The 21,422-nt window shown below is 35.1% G+C and overlaps 1 protein-coding gene across 3 annotated transcripts in view; it reads right to left on the reverse strand.

Moving 5' to 3' along the window:
* ACVR2A (activin A receptor type 2A) overlaps positions 1-21,422 on the reverse strand; it is a 92,531-nt gene that overhangs the window by 16,695 nt on the left and 54,414 nt on the right. For 2 of the 3 annotated variants that reach the window (XM_080669219.1, XM_080669220.1), the window contains exons 4-6: positions 16,918-17,027; positions 16,574-16,728; positions 2,167-2,310 (exon numbers count right to left, since the gene is read on the reverse strand). In XM_080669219.1, coding sequence (XP_080525345.1) covers positions 2,167-2,310; positions 16,574-16,728; positions 16,918-17,027 — 409 coding nt within the window. Of the gene's footprint in view, positions 1-2,166; positions 2,311-6,070; positions 6,095-16,573; positions 16,729-16,917; positions 17,028-21,422 lie in introns of all 3 variants that reach the window. The other variant, XM_080669218.1, reaches the window with a different exon arrangement.

Genomic DNA, 21,422 nt, shown 5'->3' on the forward strand with positions numbered 1-21,422 from the left:
GAGCACAGTGGAGTATATTTATGCAATACAATAATTTAAAATACAATATTCTCATTTGTGCCTGCAAGTGATCCATGCCTACTACATATCAAATTATAAAATATTTAGTTTCTATCCACAATGAAAGGATAATAAAAGCAGAAGGCATGACTGCATAATAGTTAGGGACCCTCTGGATCTAAACTATCTGAGACCTTTGGCAAGTTAATAACCATTAGCAAAATGAGGACTGTGCACAGGTCAGCGGGGGGAGGTCCCTCAGCCCGGCCTGTGCCCTCTCGCAATCCGGGACCCCTTGGGGGATGTCGGGCCTAAACCGGCAGTTGTACATCCCTCTCGCAATCTGGGACGCTGCATGCACCAGTGACCATACTTTTCATACAGGTGAAAGGCATCTTGCTGTTGTATGTGCAGCTACATCTTTTTGCCCTGATTATAAAAAGTAGTACATAACATTATCCTTCTGAGGCAGTAGTACCATTTTCCCCATCTTATGGGTGGAAAAACTGAAGCAGAGAGAAGTAATTCGCTTTGTCACACAGTTATAAGTGTCAGAATCAGGGCTGACCACAAAATGTGCAAGCCAGAGTCCATGCATATCATCGCTGCATCAACCTGTTTCTTCAGTGTTAAAGTAGCCTTGCCAGAATTTAATTTTTAAATCTAAGAGACTGTTCCCAATATATAGGGTAGGGTCCCTAGGCCTGGCCGGCAATCAGGGCCAAACTGTAGGGCAACTGGTGGGGCGTTCGGGGGGCCCCCACTGGCACCTCCCTTCGCTGGCGGCCTGGCAACACCTGCTCACCGGCCAGCCTCACCCCCCAACCCCCCCCCCCCATTGCCCACTCACCAGCCCCATCCCCCTGCCATCACTGGCGGGGCGATTGGGGAGTGGCGCCGCCTGCTTGCTGACAGGTCCTGCCCCCCAATCATACCGCTGCCGCCGGTTGCCTCTCTCTGCCTGCAGGCACCCGCCTTGGCTGGCCTGGCGCTGACCGCTCTCCAGCCCCTCCCACCACTGACCGGTCATTCCACAGGTCATTCTGCCATTCCGTCAATTTGCATATTAGGGTTTTATATAGATAGATATGTATATTGTGTGTTGTATTATATGTATGGACACATATTAGTCAGTACTCATATATGTAAAACACCTCTACCTGACACAATAGAAGCATCAAATAAAATGTTAGCTACTATTATTATTAATCTTACATTAGTATCACCCAAATATTTATGAATCTTGGCACAACAGAACAGACTTTTCCTCTGAGAACTAAACTATATAGTATCTGCAATTCTACCAAAAAGAACAGTAATAAAACTTTTTCATAGACTCTAAGAAATAGGCTTTAGAAGAGTCAAGAAGGCTAAAATCCAGGTATATCACAACAAAGAAGTTGATTATATTGTAACTTTGGAATAAGGAAGATCTACTGTCTAGGTGCAGTGGTGAAGTCAGCATCATCCAACCCAGCCAGGATTGCGATACCATGGATGGCTTTAGCCACAGGGGTGTAGACACAAGGGAAAAGTAATCATCACAGATCTATACCACAGTCATTCTTAATGGAACAAAGCAAAACAGAAAATAGCTTAGGGGTGCATTAGATCAGGGTTTTATGAGGTCAGCCCCTTTAAAAAAAATCTCAACAGTAAACCAATTATTTGCAGTCTTGATTAACTGCCTCTGAAAATTCAACAAGCAATATCTGAAGCTATTAACACTCAAAATAGAACAAAAATGAGTAAGTTTGGTAACATACTTCCAAACGGCAATTGTGAAAGCACATTATTCTTTCATTCTTCTGTTCGCTTTTTTTCTGATTAGGTCAATGGTATATTAAAAGTTAACCACCCAGACATTAATTAAATTTTTATTAGAATCTTCTTCACTTTGCATTTCTTTAGAATTTTTAGTGGCAAAATATCTCCTATGTTCATTTATTTTAATTCCACCACTCCAAAAAAACATAATGACTAGTGTACCATTAATTCCATTTCTCAGATGAGAAGGCAGACTTAACAAGGCGAACCGCTTTCCCTAGTACCACAAGAACCACCTTGAAACATATGGCTTGTATTTTCAAACTGGAGTTATAAAGACCAAGCCAGTGCAACCTTTTAAAAGTATGTGTGCAGATTAGAAAACTGTAATAAGCATACCTGTATTGGAAATATTTTCACAGCTACATATTCATTGAGCAACTGGGCTTTCCAGACACAACCAAATCTTCCCCTTGCTTTCACTTCTAGTAACTGCAGTGGCTTCAAACCTAGTAATGGAGAAGGTGGGGGTGGTCCTGGGTCCTATAGATAAATAACAATAATAATATTAAAAAGCAGCACTTGATACATATCTCTCTAAATGTGAGGGGGAAAGTTGAGTATATTGAGGAATCAATTGACAGAAACGGTAAACACATACAAACAACATTAACTTCAATCTTGCCCAAACTGAGTTCTCAAGCATTCCTAATTATCTATAGTAATCACAAGGCAAGCAACTTGAATTAAGAGTTCTCATAGGAACATTTGGCAGTATTGCTATGTATGTATAGTGGAGAAAAAGATCTAAAATCTTTTTGATCCACTGTCACTAATTTTCCTGACTAAGACTTTCTGTGGCCTCTAGGATACCAACAGTATTTCAACAGTTTCATCCAGTTGATACTTTCTTACAGAATGAGGATTCAAAAAGTATCAGAAACAGCAAATTATGGCTGTGTCTCAAAGAAAACGTGTCCTCAAAATCCACTACTTTCCCCAATTGCTCTTTAAAATGTTTCTTCAATTAATCTCAGAAATACCCACAGTGATTCTCAAATGCTAAGCACATAAAAGAAATGTCAGTTAACGTTGCTATAGCCCAACTGTTCCATTCATTCTAATGTTTCAACCTATTAACAATTCACCCTTTGCTTATAATTATTTTCCAAAATTGATCTGAGATAAAAATTAGTAAGTGTTCTAGGACTGACTGGCAAAGAAAGTGCAAATAATAATCAAGAAAGTGAGTGGTCATCCTGGTAGGTGATACAGACTTTAGGTAAAAGAAAGAGAAGTGAGTGTACCGCTATAGTTAACTTTTTAAAATGGAGTAAATACAAATAGGAGTATAGCATTTACAAAGGATAAGGGAATCCTCCTTATACAGACTGGAATAGCAACCCTTCACTGAAAGTATTTTATCAGTTCAATATCTGCAAGGAAAAAAAGACATAGGAAGCCTTTTGGAAAGTTTCCAGAAGGAAAAAAAAAAGTAATAAAAGTATTTGAAGGGCTGCATAATGAGTATTATAGGGAGCAACTAAAATTTCTGTGACTACAGCAACAGACATTATGACACTGGTGGCACATAAGACACATGGAAATAGTATATCACCCCTATATTGATGCACCTCTCTCTGCCTCCTCCCCTCGCGTAAAAAGAAAAGATCTCCTCTTCTAATGCCTCAAGACTGTTAGTGCTCCCTTCAGGCATTATTCAGCCCACCAGTGCCACTAGAGATTTTAAAGTTAGCCTCTGCATTAGAAGAACCCTTAAGAATAGAAACACTGCAAGGTATTAAAGAGAAAAAACATGTAATTTCAACTAAAGTAGACAATCTTTTACAAAACTGTTTCAGAATTCCTATTTTTTAAAACAGTAAGATAACTACAAGACTTCCTGTTACTCATTTCAACCATAGGTATTTATTTTTTTAAATGTCTACAGAAGTTGTTTTTCCATCACATATTCAAAACATGAAAGGTTAGCAAAGCTGAAGAGTATTTTTGTTTAACAGGGATGAATCCAGGAAGTCAGATATAAATCTCATAGACGTATGCCCCTAAAGTTATTATCTTCAGTAAGAGAGGACAAAAGGATCTCTGGAAAGGTTTTAGTAAAACTTAACCCTCCCTACCTCATTCTCTGACTGATCATTTAAACTCTTAGATTCTACTGCTAAGAGTTTGTTACTTATGTGAATGTGGAGTCAGGAGGGGGAAAAAAAGTTGAAAACTACTCTTCTAGAGGCAAAGAACTCAGTGCTGAAAATCCAAGAATTATTGGATAAATGCATAAAAGAAAATTTATGCTAACTAACTGAAAAAGTTCAATTTGAAAAACTTAAAGTAACTAAAAAATTAATGTCAATGATTTCCCCTCCTTTAGAGGTAAATTAGAAAACTTGAATTTTCAAAGCTGGGATGCCAAAAACTAAAATATACAGATAAAGGCTGAAAGCTGAAGGAAAAATAACCAGATAAAGAGTAACATGGCTTTAAATTTAAACACTATGATTTTTAATAACTTATATATAAATTAACTGATAATGTCTCTGGATAACAGACATTGCCCATTCTCAGTTCTAGAGTACCACTGACCTGGAAATGATGTCCATAAAACAGGATTTGGATTACTTAATTCACAAATCAAATTCAGAATATGTCAGTAGTTCAAAACATGATTTAACATAACATTAATCTTAATTTTAGGAAACATAATAAATTTTAATGTCTATGCTTAGAAAAAAATTGAGTGTTTTCCAAATGCAAAGATAAACTTCAAAGTTCCCAGGTTTTCAAGACTCTGTTTAGCAAGTTTCTAAGCTACCATTATTTCATGGAGAAATCTTAGATAACTCTCGTAATGATATTACCATTATATCACAGCCTGAAAACATAACCATTGTCAAAATTACTTATAAGTAAAAAGCTTAAAAAAGAACACTGGCCAATTTTCAAAGGGTGATAAAAAGGTCTTCAAAGGTACATTCCTATAGAGCATCAAATAAGAAATATTGTTTATAAATAACATCGTATAATACTTAAAAGGTTGGGTTAAAAAACCAGTAACTATAATAGGTACCACTATCTGAAATCTGTAACATCAATCAATCAACATATCTTCTGCTTTTTCAATGAAAAATCAGTAGAATGTTCTTCTGTTTCATACTTTTAAGTTCTTTATTAAGCTTTAACTGAATCTCTAATATTTAGCTTTTACTTATTCTGTAATCCAAGATTATAAGAGATTTTCAGTTTATTAACATCATTATACTAATTTACCCACACAAAAAACAATGCTCAATTCTAGAAATAAAGATTTATACCTTTAAAGTATACAAATACCTGAGAAGACTAATTCAGACTTAAACTTCAAAATGACAGCAACATTGTAATGTTATCCGTAAAATAGGGATTTGCCCTGCCATGCAGAAAAACTACTTTCAGGTGGAAGCAGCTATGAGGACTGCAGAATTCCTAAAAAATCTCCCTAAGTCTCTGGTTCTTTTGCAGTATCCATACTATTTTTGCAGTTAAAAAGATACGCATTAGAACATGGCTCTGATTACATCCCTTCTTTACCCATTTGTATGTGAAAATTATGGCATCGTGAGACATCATGTTATGAAGCAACAAATGACTACAGCTGGAAAAAGTGCCTTCCACTCCAACACAATAACACTGCTATAACCAATACCTGAATACATTGTTCAAAGTAAGAACTGCAAAGAAGTTTGTGATCATTTTACTTATTCTGAATTCTCCAGATGAAGGCTAACTCTAATTAAAGTTTTAAACTACCACACAGCAAAAAATCAAGTTACACTTCACTAGCTAGTCCATTTGCTAAAGATGTCAAAGATGAAAGAAACTACCTGAAAATATAGATTTCACATTAAAAGATAATGAATTCAACCAGAAAGTCAGCCCCTGCCAAAGGTGAGGACATGCTGACATTTAAGCTAATGATGTTATATAAAAATTAACCAATACAAAGATTTTAAGACTAAAAATCTTGCCATTAGGTGTTAACTTCTAATCAACTAAAACAGTTGTGTCTACATTCCACCTCAGATAAGTATAAATATTGTTAACAATCCATTAAAACCAAAAACTATTACTATGGCAAATCAATCATGTTTTCAATACCAAAAGTAGAAAAAAAACTTCATAACATAAATGTATAAACTATAAAGGATGCACAATAAAGCAATAACAAATAATCTAAGAACAAAATGTTTAGTATGCATCCACAAAAAAGTTCCACAACCATAAAGTAAACATCAATGCATCTTACCTCTATCATTATATGAAAGGCGTGCTTGTGAAGAAAAAACACAGGCAAAAGAAATTACGATTTATATCCAGAATGAAATGAAAAATGACACATCAGTTACAAAAGTGAAGGAAGAAGGATAATGATTTAGCTTTTTAAAAATTGGCAATGATCCACTGTATAATTTTTCTAAAATGAGTCTTGGGAACACTTTCCTTATAAAGCAAAGGAAAGTAATATTTAAAAAAATAAACTGGGACATTACCTATCAGACATTACCTATCAGATAGATGACTCTTGTATAACCCCGAGTTACCTGATTGAATGGACTTGAAGCCAGTAAATAAACTAAACCAAATCTTAAATAACTGTTACTTATTTTTCTAAGAAGTTATAGTGTCTTAACTATAAGAATACAAAAAGTAATTTAATTGTAAAGAAATGCATTGGAATTGACTTCTGGACACCAGAGGGCAGTATTGCCTTTAACAACATTTGTAGGAGCAGCACTATATAGCTCAGACCACACTCTCTGACCTTTATCTTCAGAATCTCTAGAATCTCCTACTTCCTGAACTGCTGCACATCCCTTTCATCGAAGGCAGTAGAAGCATAACAGTGAGACAGAAAACTGTTTCCGGTGCCAACGTGAATGTGTGCAACAATACACGGGTAAAACAAAAGAAGAAAAGGGAAGACTAAAAAGGTCAGAATTAAATAAAAAGAGTGACAGACCAGGCCTACTACTATTCTATTTCCCTAGCCACAGCAACAATAAAGAATTTAAGCAGTGGTGGTCCTGAGAACAAGTATCCATACATACTTTTCAATCTGAGGACACTCATAGAGAACAAGATTTTCAATGCCCTAGTCATCACAAAATAGGTAAGGGCCCAAATTTAAAATTAAGAGAAATACTGTCACCAGTGTAAAGGAAGGCTATGAATCCCTCCAATCACTGATCATATTCTCCAGTTTCCAATATTTCTACAGAGAAAAATAGCAACAACAAAAAAAGATTTGACAGCTCATTTATCTATACCAGTTGCTTAACTACATTTTTGCCTTCTTAATTTTTTCCTGACAATTCAGGATTATTTATAATTCATCTAAAAGGCTTAGCTAATCCTACTACTAAAACATCTTATCAGTACTCCAGAGTAAAATTCATTCCTTGTAAGAAATACATGCCTTTATCGGCTTAACTAATCCTAATATTAGAACATCTTATCAGTACTCCAGAGTAAAATTCATTCCTTGTAAGAAATACATGCCACATGAATAACTAGACTATAGCTTCCCAAGGTTTAAGCATCTCTCAGGTTTTGTTTTCATACATGTGCTTTCAGAGATAAAGATGCCACTGTAATAACACTGTGCAAGCAGATAGCATTCATGAACCTTACCAAAAAGTATGAATTTGTTCAATGTACACATTAGAATAAACTATAGAATGATGCAAACTAAACAAGAGACACCAAGAACAAGTCTCAATGTATCAACAATGTTATAGAATAAAAGGGTCCAAACAGAATCCAAAAAAAATAGATTCACCAAAATACATAAATAGATAGAAAGGAACCAAACAAAACAGCCTGGATTCACAACATGGAAAATGGAACTTGAATGTCACTAACTATAACTGGAGATAGCAGTGAAAACCAAATAAGCAGTGAAAACCAAATAAGCACATTAATGTCAAGTAATTAGGTTTGCTGAATAAAATTATTTAAAAAAAGACTTCCTTAAGGGGGAAAAAATTAACTGTCAAACATCAGAAAGAAATGAACAGTACTTCTCCATGATTCAAAAAATCTTTACGGAGTGCCTAGTTTGTGCCAGGCACTGACTATCCAGGCTCTGGTGACGCTTACTATAGTGTAGGTAACAAAGACTAAACTAATCAAAGATTACACTCATAAATGCATAATTATAAAGAGCAAGAAAAAGGAATTCAGTACCTTAAGCACCTGTAAGGAGAAACCTGACTTAAACTGGCAAGTTAAATAAGAGAAGATCTTCCTGAGAAGAGGATCCTTGAGAAATGGAATAAGTATTAGAGCTAGGAAGGTAAGGAAGAGCATTATGCTAAGCGAAATAAGCCAATTAGAGAAAGATAAATATCACACGATCTCACTCATTTATGGAATATAATGAACAGCATAAACTAATGAACAAAAACAGAGACAGAGAAGCATTGATCAGACCATCAAACCTCAGAGGGAAGGTAGGGGAGGGTGGGAGTAAGGGGGAGAAATCAACCAAAAAACTTGTATGCATGCATATAAGCCTAATCAATGGACACAGACACCAGGGGGTGAGGGCATGAGTGGGGAGATAAGGACACATATGTAATTCCTTAATCAATAAAGAGAGAGGGGGGAAAAAAAGATAAGGTACAAAAACAACATTGGGACCCATCCTACATTTCTGACTTGCGCAACCAAATGGTTATTGGTTCCATTTACTGAGAAACAGGTTTGAGAGAGAGCACTATCCTTGAATGTTAAGTGCTTAGAGACATCTAGGTGGAGACATTTAGTAGCCAGTTAGATACACAAAACTGGAATACAAAGAAATCTTCCTAGAAATAGAGATTTAGGTTCATTTACATACTATAAATATATATGATATATAATATACATTTTCCCCTACTTAAACTATTCTGATATCACTCAAAAACTTCTTAGGACTATCAAGTATTAAGAACCCCCTACCCAAAGTATTTGAAAACTGATAAATTCTAAATTTATCTCCTCTTAGTCATCTAATTATCTTACATTCTAAGAAACTTTACAAACGCTAATTATAAAAAGACTATTGCCAAGTAGATAGAAATAGAATCTATAAAGAAATAACACAGTGTATGAGGACGAATGTTTCTGAGCTAAGGAAAGCAAGACATTATACATTAACAGATTCAATAATAAGGATACTGTCAAATGCACAGCCATGATTGCAATCCAAATAGAGTTTCAAAATTCTTGTGATATATCAACTCCTACTTCCTAGTTTCTCTCATCTAATCCTCCTGAAAGCAAAGCAAAAACAGACCAAGGTGGATGAAATTAGAATTCTGAACACGTTCCCTAAGAAGTTGTTAGTTCCTTAGGGTAGCCATCCCTGAGGTTAAAAGTCTGAAAGAGATGTAGGGATGCCCATTCTCCTTTTGGTTGCTGCTCAGTAGCATCAGATTTTACTGGTATGAAAATTTTTTTGTTCATTTCAGCACTTGTATTCTGCAAGTAAGGCTGAAAAAATGAAAAGGACCATGCTATACATTAACATATTGTGATATGGTAAAGTGGTTATGTTTATCTTTAAGTCTATATATGCTCACTATAAAAACTTTTTTAAACGTAATTTATGTACTCTGATCCTTACCCTCACCCTATTTTAGTTTTTTATGAACCCCACATTATTATTTACAGAAATAAGCCATTAAATTAAAATTAATTCAATGTATTTAATCCTTGGATATAAATGCATAGGCATTTTTGCCAATAAGCAAACTGACTCTAGGCCAACTTATTTACCTACCTGTGTCTCGGTTTTCTTATTCTATAAAATGGATTTAAAACAGGACCTAAATCATGGGATGCTGAAAGATTAAATGAGTTAATCTTAAGTGCTCTGTATAGTACTTGAGTCAAAATGAAATCTTTTATTACACTAAAATAATCTCAAAGTATTGACATGTACCTACAATGGTTTCAATGACAATGATTCATTGTTAGTACAATTTTGAAGTTGTTATTCTGTTAGCAATAATAGCTAACACTTATTGAGGACTTAACATTAATTGAGCACCCAGATGTGGCTCTTCTTCTAATCACTACAGAGCTAGAATCAGGTACTTCTCCTTTCCTCCATCATTGCCCAAAGTTATTGAAGCAACTCCCTTCTTACTCTCTATATCCTTCATTTCCAAACTGTAAAGTCAAACAACCAATCAACCAACCTACTTTTTGTTCATCTACGTATTAACTGTGGGCTCCAAAAGAGCTACTAGCAAGGACTGTCCTGGTGCTACTTACCACTGCACATCCAGCATAGTGCCTGGCACACGATGGGCCCTCAAGCATTAGGTGAGTGGTTAAACAAAAAACAAAACAAACAAACTTGCATACCTCCCAGCCTATCTGATATGAGCAGCTTTCATTAATAAATGGACTTTTTTTTTCATTTTTATAATCTCAAGTTAATAGAAAAAGGTTTGACAGCAATGAAGTAGCTAGGAGTGAAGAAACAGATCCAGGATGAGGTCCAGGAAATAAAGAATAGAGAGAAAAGCAAACTTACTTCTTCCTGTCTACCATCTCCTTGCCAGGCAAGGAGGAATAATGTCCTCTGGTCTACATGCATCAGTCCCATTAGTAAATTGGCAGACTGGGTTCTCCATAGGCCAAAGAAACACTGAACTCAACATTTTTTAATTTAAATTAAAGTCAGTCTTAGAAACAAGGTGCTTTAATTTTAATGTGTAGCTTTAACTTACTTTAAGCTTTTGATACAGCTTTTTTTTTTTTTTTTATTTCCCCTTCTTCCCTTCCTTTCGCTTTTGAACACAGGATTTCAGCCAATCTCCAAGTGGGCCTATCTGTGAATATGTAAGTGAAACAGCTTACATATGCCTAATGAGAGTAATTTTTTTTTCAAGCTGCATGTCTATGGATAATTTATGACACTTTTTCCACAATTAGTATAGAAGTATATATAAAAGTAATTTGTAATTTAGGTTACCAATATAAAAACAATCACACACAAAGGTGGAACACAGAAGAAAGAGACATTTGTAATAGCCCTGTACTATTTCTAAAGCATGTACCCCCCCCAAAAAAAAATATATATATATATCCTCAAGCATAAAACAATAGCATTATATCACCATATTTTAAGCATGCTAAAATAATAAAGTGAAAACATTTGTGGAATGTAGGTTCCTGCTCTTTTCAGAAACCTAACACAAACTCTAAGCGAATAATACAACAAATTTTGGTATTTTAAGAGCACACATTAAAGTTCCACTACATTTCATCTAAAAACAACATCATTTAATCAGAATGAGATCGATTAGAAGTACTGAGCTGAAAAGCTGTCCTTAGTATACATCGTGGAGTAACATTTTACAGTTTAAAAAAGAGGGGGGAAAGCATATACTCAAACAAATGAGATTCAAGGTGTCAAAGGATATACACCAGCCTGTTAGAATTGGTTATTTCAGAAAACTGATTAAAAAAAGAGAGAACAAATGATTTTTCCCCCTTTTTTCTTCGGGGGGGGGGGGGTACACAGACTTTTATCTGTATAATTTGTCTTGTTACAAGCAAACACTTATTTTAAATAGAAGACAATTTTTAAAAGAGAAAGCAAGAGATATAGACAAAGCAAGAGATGTGTTCATAAACTCCAAGCATTTAATAAGCAGTCAATCTATTTCAAGATATGCGTCTATAGATATAATATTTATTTTGCAGGTATTATTTAATATTAGCATATTAAATACTTAATGAAATTTAGTAAATGTCCCCTACATCCTCCCAAATAAAGAAGGAACATACTTCCCTAAACTGACTTGTTTGAATGATGATATGCTGCCCCTTTCAGTATCTTAACTTTAAATGAGTACATATATAGATTCATGTTCAACAGGAAAATCCTACAAAGCATTTCAAAGATGGCTTGGTTTCTCAGTGCACAGTAATTTGACATAGCATGAAATGACAACCTATGATTACTTTAATATTAAGGTCAATTGGATTATTCTGTGTGCCCAACTAGGTATCTCAAACATGTGAAAGCTTTTAGTCCTAATCAGACCAAAACCTAGACAAAAATGTCATGACATAAGAACTGAAGAGACAAATGTCATTTAAAAAGTATTAATGTTACAATACTATAGTGCTGTTTATACAGCCTCTAAAAATTTAACAAGAAGCTAACTTCATATCTTGTTAAAGGCAGGTTAATTTCTAGTCCCTAAAATGCATTTTCTTATCAAGTGGTATTTTTTATCAGCACAAATAAAGATCTTATAAGCAAGAAACTTAAGCTCACATATGGTTATGAAAGTGATGCAAATAGTTTTATTGAAACCACATTAAGACTTCTTAATAATAGAGTGAATGCATCAATTCCCTCACATTCATGACTCACTGACACTAGAAAAACCAGTTCATGATCAGTTTACTCACTAAAGATTATTAAGAGGCTCTTTTTACATGTGGAAAGACAGTTTCAACACAGGCAAAAGAAAAGTGACATAGGTGATACAAATTAAAAGAATGCTTTAAGATTGTGATTAAATAAACAATTGAATAATGGCATTCTCTTATAAAAGCCTGGAAGACTTCAACTTATTTTACCCCCAAGAAATACAGTCTCAAGATTCATCTTAAAGCAAAGCCCTAGAGCACCTAAATATTTATTAAATGAATCCCTGGGCATAGTGCATTATCATCTTAGTATAACTCTAAATACAATAAAGTCAATTTAGCAATTCATCACTTACAGAATAGTTATTACATGCAAATACTGTGTGAGATAAAGTAGTGATACAAACACACATTATCTTCAAGGAGTTTATATCAAGTGTGAGAATGACACATATACAAATGACTAGAGCCTTTCTCAACCGGGGTCACTCATCTGCATCACAGAAAACTGAAACTGACTTGAGCACTATTTTCTCAATTCCCTCAAGGAAGGCACATAACTAATACCATTCTAGATGGATATGATGGATGGCTTAGGTTGCATTAGGAGAAAAGAATCAAAAGGCAGACAAAGTGTAGAAGACCACACGTCATGCTCCAAACTTTGTATATTTTGTATTGATCATTTGAAAACTCTCAAATAGCTTTAAAGCACAGAAGTAACATAATCAGACAGGTATTCTACAGCATTAGTACAGATGAAGAGAGAAAACTGGAAGCAAGAAGACCAGCTACAAGATTACAAAAATAATCTTAGCACTGGATGCCATAATGTCCTGAGCTACAATAGGATCAGAAGGGATGAACAGTGAATGGACAGAGCCAAGAGTAGGAGAAGCACTTGTCTCCAAGGCTTTCATTCAGGATGACTGGGGAGACAGTGATACCATGAAACAATGTCACAAACATAGTAGTAGCTTAGCAAGAAGATGTATGTTGATATCTCAGTTCTCCAGTATGTCCCATAGGATTGATCTTTTTTTCCCCCCAAGGAGAATAAAAGATCAGATCAATGAATGAGCACAGTATATGTAACTTTATCAGCACATATTTTTGCTCTGTTTAGAATCCCTGTAAATCTTCAAGTATAGTTCTTACTGTAGGAATGACTCATCAATAAGTATCATCATGAAAAGATATCACCACTAACATCTTACAACAGAGCAGTTAATCCACAAACCAGCCTTTAGCCAAAGCTCTAAGGAAAAGTTTCCCTAAGAAAATGAATGACAAATTTTACATCACTGTCTAAAGTGTTTAAAGAATTTAGAGAAAGAATGTTCTAGAAATCCACAATAAGCATGTAAGGTATTTTTCTAACTGGTCTTGGAATTAAACTTGGAATATGGGGACATGAATATGGAATGAAATACAGAAGTCACTTTAATATTTCTAATGTGTAGTATGTCTCCCCTACCTACTTCTCTCCCTCAAAAAAGTCTTGAATACCAAGTAGGTACTGGCACTATCAACTCAGAGACACAAGAATCTTCACCTACAACCCAATCAAAGTTCATAAACCCTATTCTAAAATGTGTTAAAAATTTTTAATGGAAAACATGAATATGACTTATTTTTCCTTTTGTCCTATTAGAGATGATGTGATCATGCTATTGCTCATTTTTATTGTTTTATTGCTTGTTATTATTCAACATCCCAAAGTAGAAAAATAAAATGGCCTATAGAATGATTCTGAGATGGCAGGAATGTTTAGAATTATCTGAAACCCCTGAGGCAACTGTTCTGTGGAAAATGAGAAGAATAGCGTAAGCAATTAGAGCAAAGATTTAGTTGTCAGAGTCCTTGGTTTAGATTCCAGCTCCAATAGTTGTGAGCTTTCTATGTCTCAATTTCTTTATCTATAAAGTAGGGATTAAACTATATAAACAATCCTTTGAGTAAAATAAAATCAGTGCTTTCCATACCTGGCTGTCACCAAAATCACCTGGGAAACTTATTAGAAACATAATATCCTAGGCCCCATTCTATACTTTTAGGGGTATGGTTCAGGAATTTTTATTTTTAAACAAAAATGCATCTTGATATTCTAAAAATGATCTTCATATACCAGTCACAAGTTGGAAATCATGTAGGAAAAATTATATATCTTATATAGTTTTATATACTCTTATCTAAATTATATATTTCTACATATACATAACTTACCAGTATTCTGATACACTCTAAATGTTCAATAAATGCTTGATGTAATTTTCAGTAATTATTTTGAAATAGATAAAACTGAGTATTTTGTTACAAGATGGCCCCTAAGTCATCTTGCAGAATTAGTTTACATAATTTCCTCACTCAAAATGAGACTGAGTGGTACTACAGTTTCTGAGACACTGTGAAGTTGACACAAGAGAAATACCACACTGATGACAATGCTCCTTTTCCACAGCACAGTTTATGACAGAAGGAAAGCATAACGTCAGGCATGTCTTTTATTTTTAATAACAAAGGTTGACCATTTCAGGTCATTCCATCAAAAACCTTTCAACTCATTCCTTATTTTTCAGTAATTCATACAATTTATTCAAACTCACCACAGAACAATGCAAGTATCAAATAAATGAATACAATAACATTAACCATGGCAACAAATATCTAAAACCCAGAGATGAATACTATTAAAGATACCTGGCTCTTAGTTATTTATGAATAATAACTGCATTTTTCCTTAAACCCTGGAATTAATTAGCATTTCTAAATAAAGCAGCCTAATATATCAAGCCCTTTTATAAAAATGTTCAACCGTACTTTCCTATCAACATTGTATACAAATCAATATTATCTATAAGATTACATTATTATTCTTATAGTTTTACTAAGAAACAACAAAGTTGTTTTTAAATGTAGTTTCCAGTTAGTTTCTATCACACCACAAATGTAAGTAAGGTACATTTGGACACCACTATAGTAATAAAGATAAATGCTCTCTCTTCTAAATGTAGGTATTTATTATTAAAATAGTTACCACCAACAGAAGATCAAGTGTATCATTCTATGGCCTTATGGATTAAACTACATCTATTTACTGGACACTAACATTTTTTACTATAAAATACTTTTTAGAGATTATTTTATATTGACTCACAATTAGATTACTAATGTCTAAAAGTTAAAATATTTCAGCTGTACAAAATAGTGTGTATACCTAATGGAACTAAGTATTTAACCTCAGGTTTATTCCTCCATATACACATTTTACAAAGATTATGGGGATCAATGATCTAATGCTAACAGATTGCGGCAAGTACTGAGAAAGAAATATGTTATGTAAATAAAGCTTAAAGAGAAGAAGTTGTTTTGGTCATTAAATTATAGGGCTTTACCATTTTCTTCTATCGAGTTATAACCATTAATCCTACTGTATTAGAGAAACAAAGTTAAACAAAGAGATCCAGAGGCTGAGGTAATCTGATCTTAAGAGTTAAAACAGTAAAAACTAGAGTTTAAAAATGTCTCAAGCAAATATAACCAAAAGTTATCACCTTTACTCAGCCTGTAGAATATCAACTATTTATATTAAAAGTCCTTATAAAGCACTGGACTAGAGCCAACTGTCTACATGATAGAGAATGAGGAAAATTTCATGCATTTAATCTGGCTACCCACCACAGCTATATTTTCAGATATATTCTGGCTCAGAGAAGTAAGAATCAAGGACATTTTAAAAAAAGTGGTTTTTTTTTATTTTGCAAACAAAAATATATTTGGAACTGCCAACAATACATGTTGAGAAATTCCCCCAAAGAACATTTTTAGTGATATATCTTCCTGAAGCCTTTATGAAACCTCTCTTTTCCACACTTTCCTGGTTACCTTAAGGGGTCCCTATCCATGGTTAGAAGGATATTGTGGCAAGTAGTCTTGAAAAAACGGCACAAAAATTTGGGAATGGAGGTGAGAATGAAAGGGGGAAAAAAGGTTGTTTTTCCTTCTCCATCATCAGTTGCCTCATAATAAACAAAGCAGGGTGAATCTCACACTGTGAAGTATTATAATGACAGTAAAACGCTCCCAAGAAAAACAGGAGTGGGGAAACCCTTCAATCTAGTCTACGCAACACTTAAGTGAGAAAAGTTCAGGACATAGCAAATTAGTAAGTATGCAAAATTAGCTATATTTTTCCATGATAAAAAATATTCAATCGCTTCTCGGCCTTTTGGCTAAGATCAAATGTAAAAATATTCAAAAGTTAACTCTAAAGGAAAATTAATTGTAACAAACTGGTGGATTTTATCACAGTAATACTCCTTTAAAATGTGCAAGTTAAAACAGCACAAAGTATGAGACAATAACTTACTTGAGTAGGAACAAGTACAGGAGGGTAGGCCATCTTATGATGTCTATACACCCAAAATGCACAGATAACGATCCCTGCAATTAACATAAGTGGCACCAAGGAATAGAGCAAGATGTTGTAATAGGGTGGCTTAGGTGTAACTGGATTCGAAGTAGCTGTGGAAAGGGAAAGAAAAGAACAACTCAAATTTGGTCTACAAAATTCTACAATAAGTATTTATTGTAGGATCAAATTTTAAGAGAAAAATAAAAGTAGGAGAGGTAGGAGTAAATTATTCTATTAACACGAATATACTTCGTTTTCCATCTACTAAACAGACCTATGCATTTTCCCTGTGAACTTACGCTGTGTGACTTCCATCTCCGGAAAATAAGAAAACCTTTCATTACACATATTGCCCTCACAGCAACAAAAATATACTTCAGGGCTGTCTTTTTTCTCTATACAATCAGTCCTGCAAACAAACAAAGAGGAATAATGAAAATCAACATTATTATACTGAATCTACAACAGGTATTTTTCTCAAGTTCTTCTCAGAGATAAAATACTAAGTCATTTATAGTCAACTTCAAGATTTTTATTAATATCCAATGGTCAATTCTTAAAATTCAAAACTGTTCTTGGAATCCTGTTACTAAATCTCATCAGAATAAAATAAACAGCTGATTTTATAACAATCACATTGGCTCATTGAGACTATTGCTTTAACTCAGTTTTTAATGATCAATCTAAATCAACCATCTTCCTGTTGTTTATTAGAAAACTGAAAGAGGAACCTAAGCCAATGAAGAAATTTGGTCTAGGAGTGCTTTTTCTCACAAGAAATATAGCTTTCCCATTTCAGGAATACAAACACTGAACACTATATATAAAACTATATCTGTGTACATATAAATATGTATGTGTACACACAAATACACAAATACAAAGTGATGCAAGTTCATACCTCACAGTAGAATATATCTCAATATTAGAGACCAAATCAGGCCTTGGGAATTAAGTGCCCTTTTTTTGTAGTAGCAGATTTATTTATTTATTTATTTATTTATTTATTTATTTATTTATTTTATTCATTTCTTACAGAAAGGAAAGGGAGAGGACAGATAGTTAGAAACATCGATGAGAGAGAAACATCGATCAGCTGCCTCCTGCACACCTCCCACTGGGGATGTGCCTGCAACCCAGGTACATGCCCTTGACCGGAATCGAACCCGGGACCCTGCAGTCCGCAGGCCGACGCTCTATCCACTGAGCCAAACTGGTCAGGGCTGTAGTAGCAGATTTAGATACCCTGAACACAATGAACAGGCTTACGATAAGCAACAAGAACAATATGTAACAACAAACATAGAACCTAGTAACTCAAAAACTGATTCAAGTTAGGTTGATCTGGAGGGGAAGGTGGAGGCAGCCTTCTATAGAGAACCTAAGTTACTGAAAAGATAGGAAATTAGCCTGTAGAACAAATCCTAATCAATCACTAAGAAACAGCTATACAGTAATTCCCCCCACCTATCCGCAGGGGAAAAGTTTCAAGACCCCAGTGGATGCTTGAAACCGAGGATAGTGCTAAACCCTACATACACTGTTTTTTCCTATATATTCATACCTATGATACAGTTTAATTTATAAGTTAGGCACAATATAAAATTAACAACAATAACTAATAAAATAGAACAATTATAACAATATACTGTAATAAAAGTTATATAATAGTGGTCTCTATTTCTCTCTCTCTGATAAACAAAACACCTAAGTGACTAATGAGCAGGTAACATATACAACCTGCATACACTGAGCAAAGGGATGACTCCAGTTGTGGGTAGGACAGCACAGGATTTCTTTACAACACTCAAAATTGTGCACAATATCAAGCTATTTCTGGAATTTTCCATGCAATATTTTGGGGCCCCAAAATGACACTCTTAATTCCCATAGGTAACTGAAACCATGGAAAGCAGCCCCAGCTGGTTTGCTTCAATGGATAGAGCGTCGGCCTGCAGACAGAAGGGTCCCAGGTTCAATTCCGATCAAGGGGGGTTGCAGGCTCGATCCCCAGTAGGGGCATGCAGGAGGCAGCCAATCAATGATTCACTCTCATCATTGATGTTTCTATCTCTCTCTCACTCTCCCTTCCTCTCTGAAATCAATAAAAATATATTAAAAAACAAAGCAAAACTGCAGCTAAGGAAGGACCACTGTACCTATTTTTTCTTTTAAAAAAATCAAACACTTAAATATTGCTAACGAACATCAGGTAGATTTAAAGACATGTTACAAATAAATTGAACTTTAAGGATGGCTATTAGAATAATAGGTTGAATTTAATTTTATAATGAAAAGCCCAAGATATTTCAGGTAGAATGCAGTCTTTAAAAAATCTAACTTTAAAATTTAATTGATACCAACATCTATTTAGTAGAAAGTAAAAGATAAATGAAAGCTAAATTTTTAACAATTTAGCAAAAGAAAAAAATATATATATATATATATTTATATATATATATATGTAAATTTATATATATATTTAGTATTTAGAACCATGCCTCAAATTATGGGAAGTAAATTAACCTAGCCTAATTACTTTTTGCCATCCAATTTCATTTTTCTTTTTATTACTCTTTTCCTCCACACTTTGACATTTCTTTAATCTTCTTTTTCTTTCTCCTACTTTTCTTATCCTTATTATCTGTTTTTTAATGAAATTCAGAGCACAAAAACAAAATTTCACATACTTTTAAGTTAGCATCTAATCCCTAGAAACAGAGTTGGTGTAGTAATTATCCCTATAAGAACAAGCATTTGCACTGAACAAGCCGCACCCCATTATCAAGCCAAGTTTAACCTCCAGCAATACTGGTTTAGATGAGAAGCACAGTATCTTTTTATTACAAAACACACACAAAAAAATACACCAGAAATCCTTGATTTCAACTAATTAATGAAAGATAGTTTTGGATAAAGAAGATTCCCAAATCTCATTTCCCCCCAACTTCTTTCTACCTACCTTTCAAAAAAAATAAAATTGATATATACTTAACATATAACATTGTATATTTTTCAGGTATGAAACATAATCCATAATAATAAAAGCCTAAGCGACCATCGCAATCTAATGGACGACCAAACAGGCTGTATGTGGCAACCAGGCCAGTGTGTGTGTGTGTGTGTGGGGGGGGGGGGGGGGCGCGGGGAGGGGCATTTGGGAGCAACCAGACCGGTGGGGGAGGCAGTTGGGGGCGATCAGGCTGGTAGGCAGAGGCAGTTAGGGGTGATCAGGCCAGTACGGGGGCAGTTAGGGGCAACCAGCCGGCAAGGGGGGCAGTGAGGGGCGATCAGGCCAGCAGGCAAAGGCAGTTAGGGGTGATCAGGCTGACGGGGGGGCAGTTAGAAGCAATCAGGCTGGCAGGCAGGTGAGCGGTTAGGAGCCAGCGGTCCAGGATTGTGAGAGGGATGTCTGACTGCCGGTTTAGGCCTGATCCCCGGGATCGGGCCTAAACCGGCAGTCAGACATCCCCCGACAGGTCCCGGATTGGAGAGGGTGCAGGCTGGGCTGAGGGGACCACCCCCCCATGCACGAATTTCGTGTACTGGGCCTCTAGTAATATGATATTTGTATAGACTGTGAAATGATCACCACAATAAGGTTAGTTAACATCCATCACCACAGCGATACAGATATTTTTCCTTGTGATGAGAACTTTAAGATCTACCCTCTTGCCAAAACCGGTTTGGCTCAGTGGATAGAGCGTCGGCCTGCGGACTGAAGGGTCCCAGGTTCGATTTCGGTCAAGGGCATGTACCTTGGTTGCGGGCACATCCCCAGTAGGGGGTGTGCAGGAGGCAGCTGATCGATGTTTCTCTCTCATTGATGTTTCTAGCTCTCTATCTCTCTCCCTTCCTCTCTGTAAAAAATCAATAAAATATATTAAAAAAAAAAAAAAAAAAAAGATCTACCCTCTTTGCAACTTTCAAATACACAATGCAGTATTATTAACTATAGTCACCATGCTGTACATTACATGCCAGGACTAACTTGTTTTATAACTGGAAGCTTGCACCATTTATTCCCTTTCACCTATTTCACCCACCCCTCCCCCTCAGCCTCTTACAACCACGCTGTATCTATGAATTTTGATTTCTCTTTTTGATTCATATATAAATGACATCATATGGTGTGTTTTTTCTCTGACTTATTTCACTTAGCATAATGCCATTAAGATTTATCCATGTGGCCGAAACCGGTTTGGCTCAGTGGATACAGCGTCAGCCTGCGGACTGAAAGGTCCCAGGTTCGATTCCGGTCAAGGGCATGTACCTTGGTTGCGGGCACATCCCCAGTGGGAGGTGTGCAGGAGGCAGCTGATCGATGTTTCTCTCTCATCGATGTTTCTAGCTCTCTATCCCTCTCCCTTCCTCTCTGTAAAATATCAATAAAATATATTTAAAAAATAAAAAAAATAAAATAAATCCATGTGGTTTTTAAATAGCAAGATTTCCTTCTTTTAATGGCTGATTTATATGCATACAATAGAATATTATATGTTTTATATATTATATGTTATGTATTACATATATTATACATGTTATATTTTAATTACATACCCTTTCTTTATCCATTCATCTATCAGTGGACACTTATATTGCTTCCACATCTTGCTATTATAAATAATACTACGATAAACATAAAGGTGCATATATCTTTTTCAGTTGGTGTTTTCATTTTTGGATAAATATCCAGAAGCAGAATTGCTGAAATGTAAGGTAGTTCAACTTTTAATTTTTTTTAGGAACCTATACTGTTTTCTTAGTGGCCCTACTTACCTTTCATAATAGCAAATATTAATGA

This window comes from Plecotus auritus (assembly GCF_963455305.1).
Source record: "Plecotus auritus genome assembly, chromosome: 5".
Lineage (NCBI taxonomy): Eukaryota > Metazoa > Chordata > Mammalia > Chiroptera > Vespertilionidae > Plecotus > Plecotus auritus.